The sequence below is a fragment of the Brachyhypopomus gauderio genome, chromosome 10 (genome assembly GCF_052324685.1).
Source record: "Brachyhypopomus gauderio isolate BG-103 chromosome 10, BGAUD_0.2, whole genome shotgun sequence".
Taxonomy (NCBI): domain Eukaryota; kingdom Metazoa; phylum Chordata; class Actinopteri; order Gymnotiformes; family Hypopomidae; genus Brachyhypopomus; species Brachyhypopomus gauderio.
In genome coordinates, this window is record NC_135220.1 from 13,907,598 (window position 1) to 13,914,423 (window position 6,826).

The following is a 6,826-nucleotide window of genomic DNA, read 5'->3' on the forward strand; positions in this document are numbered from 1 at the left end:
ACCTTAAAATTGAGCCAATTTACTATGAAACCCACTTTTAATTCATATTTCTTAACAGTGCTAGGCCAAATCTTTACACTAGAAGATGAAGAGATAAAAAGGTGTCTCCTGGCCCCCATGAATAGGATTAAATTTCAGGACATTCTTACACTTGCCTGCCTAGCAACAGTAGATTTGACACATCAACAACCCTAATAATGAGATGTCATAATGAACATTAACTTGTAGCATTCACAGAAACTTTATATGTAACCAGGAAACTCTGACTGTGCAAGGAAGATACCGGCATGCAAGATACTTGCTAAGGCCTGTGGAACAATAGCACACTGCCATTTAAGTAGATGGAAGTTAATATGGTTAGAAAACTAAATTTAAAATGTATTCACTCAAACACCAGCAATGCCACAGCTTAGGAGTTTATAAGGAGCCTGAACCCTCAAGTGATCAGAATCTATTCACAATAGCAGGAACCTTGTCTGAACCAAATCCCAAAGTTTTATTCCCGAGTGCCGAAGTGTCAGATGTCACACACAAACATCATTGACTCACTGGATATATTTACCATGATGACTTCCAAACACACCCCCCACCCATAAAGCTCTCCAACATTCTTTGTACCATATCAGTTTCTGAAGCAGAGGGCTTCCCGGCGAGAGCCGCGGAGACGGGCAGGGTGCTCGAGTTTTAAGGCCTTCGGCCCGCGCCCTCCGCTCACGCTACCTCAGCCGCTGAAGTCACTCTGCCTGTATCGGGAAGGTCGGTTGGACGCGGTCTAGTGTGTCAAGCGCATTTCACGAGCACAGTGGTGGCGACACTCGTTCAGGGCGTCTCTACGCACAAGAGGATCCACACTGATGTGGGGAGAAGGCTGCTTGTTTCATACTGTATACAGTCCATTTTTACCATACGAGGTGACAAAGGTTGCCATTAATCACAGTAAACCAGCTCACAGACTTGACAGGTCGTACAGACAGCTGCAGTAACACGATCAATAACAACACTGCGTGTTCTGGTTACCCGATACCACTGCATTACTTATACTGCTTATATTTTTAATTTATCTCTTCAGGCATATAAAAACTTCTCTATTTATACACTTATTTCAAAGTGAACAGAGAATATGAACTGTGGGAAGGATGCAGTCTGCAGAGGGATTACAATTACCACAGATCTAATGAACAGCAGATATCTGACATTGGCTCAGCATGTCTTGACCTGATCGTAAAAGAACCACCTAACAGCCACGGAAAAGTACATCCCACACACCTCAGAAACACAAATTCTGTTCCAAGAAACCCCCCCCCCCCGAACTGACGCATGACAACAAATCTGATTTTTGCCCCAGTTAAAGAAGAACCTTAATGTGTTTAGCAATATTTAACCTAGGGTCTGAACGATTAATTGCATTTGCGATAATCTCGCGATATTTGAAAACGCGATTCTCTAATCGCACAGGCTGCGATTTAACTGGTCACGTGACTTGGGAGCGAGCCGAGGTCGAGGACGAACGGAGCAAACCCGAGCAGGAGGCAGGGAGGTGGAGAAGTGAAGTTAACACAGCGCACTTTAACTTGTTGCACAATGGCTTCAGGCTCGACAGAAGCTGACCTCTACTGAAAGTCTAATACCAAAGAGGGGCAGCACATCAGTTGTGTGAAATTACTTTGGCTTTAAAAAAGAAGCTGCTCAACGTCAGGTACCCATGCAAAACGTGCCTTGCTACTGTCGCTACGACGCGAGGTAACACTACAAACCTTCTTTCAGCATTAAAAAAACACCACAAAGCCTCGTATGATATTTGTAAGGCTAAAATGCCAACGACCAGTGCTGCATCTTCAAATTCTCAAAAGTGTTTTTCTGCGCTTATACAGCTTTAGTATGCGGTGAGCAGCGAAATACCGTAAAATCACGCATATAGGCGCAATAAGATTTAAAGCCACGGATGAATCGCAAAAGCGCGGATAGCTTGACCGGTCCAGCCGACAGGGTTCACTGACCGAACCGTTTGAAAGTGTAACTCCTTATAGATATAATTCGAAGCGGCACGCTGAAAATAACTCGGGCAGTAACGGAGTCTATAGTGAAAGACATGATGTCCGTTAATATAGTGAACAAGCCCGGCTTCATGGCTTTGTTAAACACACTGGATATGCGCTACCAAATGCCCTCACGCACATATTTTAGCCAAGTTGCTATACCTGCAGGGTTGCCAACTCTCACGCATTGAGCGTCTTGGACTAAAAAGTTACTAGTTCGCTCTGGCGCCAACCACGGGCGATCGATCGATCACGATATAATAATAATACTTAAATTTAGTCCATTTTACACCCCCCCCCCCCCCCCCAACAACAAATTACGTTCGCCACCCCCCTCCAGGTTCAAGTCTCACTCCAAGTGATCTTGAAGAGTTGGCAACCCTGTATCTGAGCTGTATAAAAAAATGCCGAAACAGTTTCCTGAAAACAGTGGAAAAAAATCGCGATTTTAAATCGCAATTTATAGATAAAAAATTGCAATTAGATTATTTTCCAAAATCGTTCAGCCCTAATTAACCCACACTAAAGCTGTGGCCCAGCAACCCGCTTATGAGTCGCACCGCTCGGAGACAATTAAAGTATTTCATATGAATAGATGAAAAGCCCGGCAATATTTTCCTGTGCTGGGGAGGTATCTTATCCTACATCTTCCTACTGTAAACCAGAGTGTCAGAAGTCCTGCCACATCCGCTGGAAATGCAAACAAATTAATTCCGATCCTGTGGGCCGCGGGAACACCCAACGGTGCCACACCAACCCAGGCCACTTTCTGGGAAACTTTAGTCCCATTGCTAGCACTACAGCTATTTCACAAGTGTAGCCCAGCCCTTGCTAAATAATCAGCTGACATTGGTTAAGAAATCCAACCCACATAAAATCACATTTAAAGAAAACGCTTTGCAATGATCTTAGAGTTCAGATCATTGTATAATTTTGAAACTGGCCAGAGAACAAACAGAACGAGTGCCCCATAATGCCCATTTTGAAATCACTATTTCTTAAATATCCAGAAGATTTTTTTCCCGTGGAAGATTGGCGAAGACATTTCATGGCAACTTTAAGGGTCATAACTGCCCTTCTATGGCCAACCGAGCCCCTCGCTTGACACAAACCACACGGTGATCAAGGTTTTAACCCCTTCAAAGCAAACAGACCTCCGAATAACAGTCCTGTCAAGACTACGCCGACCTCACAAGGTGTCCGAATAGCGCGTTTCGTTTGATCTCACCTCAAGCGGACAACAGCAGTGGCGCAGTTCCCGATGAGTCTACCCAAAAGCTAGGGCACATGGGAAGGGAAACATCTGCTTCTGAAAGCTTTTCAACACCTGTCTAGAAGAAAGATTCTGCCTCTGACATTTGTTCATAGGAATGGGGGGGGGGGGGGGGGCAGTCATGTACAGGCACAAAAGAGTGTGATGCTCTTCTCACCTGGGGGAATGGGGCGGTAAGTGAATCAGGGTGCTGACGCAAACCTAACCGCTCTGATTCAGATCTCCTTTATTTCCCAAACGTTCAAATGTGAGCAGGACCAAGAAAACAACCTGTCTTCATAAAGGATAAAGCCATGCAACAAGTAGAATAGCTGTGATCTGACTCGGAAGACAGAATGATGATTCTTCGGGCTGTACATCGCTGACCTGTGGCCATTTTAAGTTGGCTATTACACAGCCTCATGGGACTTTAAGTTAATAACACAGACCCCAAACAAACATGAGGAACATTAGAATATTAAAAACACACAGAACCCATGAAGGAGAGCTCTCTGGGAACTGTAGGAATTCCTCTTTTCCTGAGTCACTTACCAAATGCAGTTATCCTACACAACAAACCCCTGAGCTTTTCGACCACGTCTTCATTTTTCAATGTCCTATTTATTCCTCATTTTGTCTACACCCCCAAAAGCAAAAAGCTCATATTGCAACTTCACTCACCCTTTTCTCACAAACTCCTTAAAAATCAATTAGAAACTGTCCTTCACCCCATAGACTACAATTCCACAAATGGCTGTCCTATGCACTGACCTGTGCACTTCCTCAACACTGTTTAACCGGGCCTTTCCTTATAAGGAAGAGCTAGCAGGGGGCCATCATTTTGAGCAACCTACAGTAAACAAGACAGAAAATTAAAAAAGGTGCACACCTACATTTTTGCTGCCCTGAAGTGGACAATCAACAACGACATTCTAAAACATGAATTCCCAACCACGTCTTCACGGCGTTTGTATCAAGTCATTATGTCTCACAAAGGCGGATTGTTACAGTGTAAACACGAGAAAGTGCACAAATGTGGTTTGAAGCAGCACTGACAAGAGCCGCAGATGCACTACTGTAAATGCGTTGCGGAGTTAATAATGTCGAGTTTATAACGCGTGCGGGCCAATTAAACCAGCAAATCTACAAGAAAGATGAAGAGAAAGATGCGTAAAAAGAAAGATGCGTACATGAACCGATTTTCTTCTCGTAAGACAAGGTAGTGAGCTAACCGCAGCAAAAACCAAACAGACCAGGTTTGCTCACACGAGTTAGAAAGTCTACAAAAACACAGGAACAAGTTATTTTATTAACACTGTCCTGCTCATTATTCTAAGCGCAAAATAAATCCTCTGATATCCGCGCCAAGGTAAAACCTGCACAACTCGCATTATCTTAAAGGCAATTATTTAAAGGCAAACGTACATAAATACGTCGCGGTTATTTGTGCAGAATTGCTTAGCATGAGGAACTGCGATCCACGCCAGAAACGATACAGCAACGCGGCCAAACGCAGCAGGGCCCGACTGAAGATACGCGCTCACATTTTATTTTCAGCAGATCAATATAAAAAGATGAAAAATACAATAATAAGCTCTCCCTGCTACGAAATATGGAGTACAACTTTAAGACCTTCTGATACTGTGCCTATCAATTTTAATAAAAAAGTAGTAGTTACATAAACATCGATTAGTCTGCTTTATCCCATGTATCTGAGAGCACACTGACGTGCACCTCGTCTTTGACTCAAGGCAACTTTATTACTAGACTGTCATTCATTTAATGATGGTAGAGCTTCACTGTAAAGGGCACCAAAGGGCTAAGCATACTTAACTCATATCAGACTTAACTCATATCAGACTTAACTCATATCAGACTTAACTCATATCAGACTTGAAGACAAGTGGAATGCAAATTTGTGCACGTGTGGTTAAGACGCCCGTGTTTGCACTCGCAAGTTTTCTGTTGTCACCATACACCACACTTAGTATAAGTCTTCAAAATGTTTTTGATTACATTTTTTCCTAGAAACCAAGAGTGAAGCAAAAAGTACTTAAATACGCTGATTCCATGTTTGATTTCGCTCTATCCACAGCCAACGCGTCAGGAAGTCAAAGGACATCCTAAGCTCCCCACGTAGTTTTGATCTTTGCAAAATACGCCTTTCGTTGTCACGTTTTTACTAGCAGAATCTTTAATCTATAAAGCATTATGAAAACTGCATAAACCTTACCTGTGTTGTGTAAAATTCACTTCCATTGAAGTTCCGGTAGCACCATTATCTGTACTGAGATGGTCGCTGCTGTTTTTAAAAGAAGTTTTCAACAATTCCTGAGCGGCAGAAGCCAAACTATTGCTTTGCTGTGTCAATGAAGGGGTGTTCGGTTAGTGAATTACTGTGCTGAACATGACGGCTTTGCTGCAACAAAGTTGCCTGGACCGCACCAGGCGAGGAAGCGGACAAGAAGTGCAGTTGCGCCGATATCGGAGCCGTCCCGGTCTCGGGAGAAAGGAGCAGCGCTTCAGGTTTGTCCAGATCCACACTTCTCACTTTCCGTAGCTCTTTACGTCTCCATTGTGAGTTCTCACCCGTATTTCTCTTCGCTTTTCCTGGACTGTGTGACAGACCAGGAGCGCTGGAACTTCCCTGAGGTCCGTTTCCAACGTTTGTGCCGTTATTTGAATCTAATAATCCTGACGACGAGGTCCGGCTCCCCGCCGTCGCCATTTTCTGTCCTGAATTTTGCCACTTAATAGGCTGTGTGGAAGAGGGAGTGGAGGCGCTAGGGGAGGGGTGGATGCGATAGGGGAGGGAGTGAAGGCGCTAGGGGAGGAGTGGAAGCGCTAGGGGACGGAGTGGAGGCGCTAGGGGAGGGGGTGGAGGTGCTAGGGGAGGGAGTGTAGGCGCTAGGGGAGGGGTGGAGGCGCTAGGGGACGGAGTGGAGGTGCTAGTGGAGGGGTGGAGGTGCTAGGGCACGGAGTGGAGGCGCTAGGGGACGGAGTGGAGGTGCTAGGGGAGGGGTGGAGGTGCTAATGCACGGAGTGGAGGCGCTAGGGGAGGGGTGGAGGTGCTAGGGGAGGGGTGGAGGCGCTAGGGGGAGGGGTGGAGGCACTAGGGAGGGCGAAAAGGAGGAGCAAAGGCACCGTGTTCTGTTTACATGGTAGGTACGTTTGCACGCAATATGTTCGCTGACAGGTTTCAGATATGCCCCATATCATATAATTGTAAAATACAACCAGTATGGCATATAAATTATATAAATTAGTATGTAATATTTAAAATAAAGCAAATGGAATCTAAAAATACACTCAATCTTCCATGTGGTTTTAGCCTACTGTAGGTCTATATAGACCTACATATAGGTCTATATATATCTCATGCTATTGTGAATGTGCTTTTTGATATCAGGCTCATAATGAATTTCAATGAAAGGCGATTCTTTTGAATAAACAATGCAGAATGTCAACATCTTGCCAGAAAAACGACTGTAGAAGTGCTGCAAAAGTACAGGAGAATGACATTTATTTTTAACAGTGA

General features: G+C 44.4%; 1 protein-coding gene across 1 annotated transcript in view; it reads right to left on the bottom strand.

The window, feature by feature from the left end:
• map3k1 (mitogen-activated protein kinase kinase kinase 1, E3 ubiquitin protein ligase) overlaps window positions 1–6,072 on the bottom strand; it is a 32,074-nt gene extending 26,002 nt beyond the window's left edge. The window contains 2 exon segments of the mRNA XM_077019703.1: window positions 5,522–5,652; window positions 5,654–6,072. Of these exon segments, the coding sequence (XP_076875818.1) occupies window positions 5,522–5,652; window positions 5,654–6,016 (494 nt within the window). The 5' untranslated portion in view covers window positions 6,017–6,072.
• Between the last annotated feature and the right edge of the window lie 754 nt (window positions 6,073–6,826).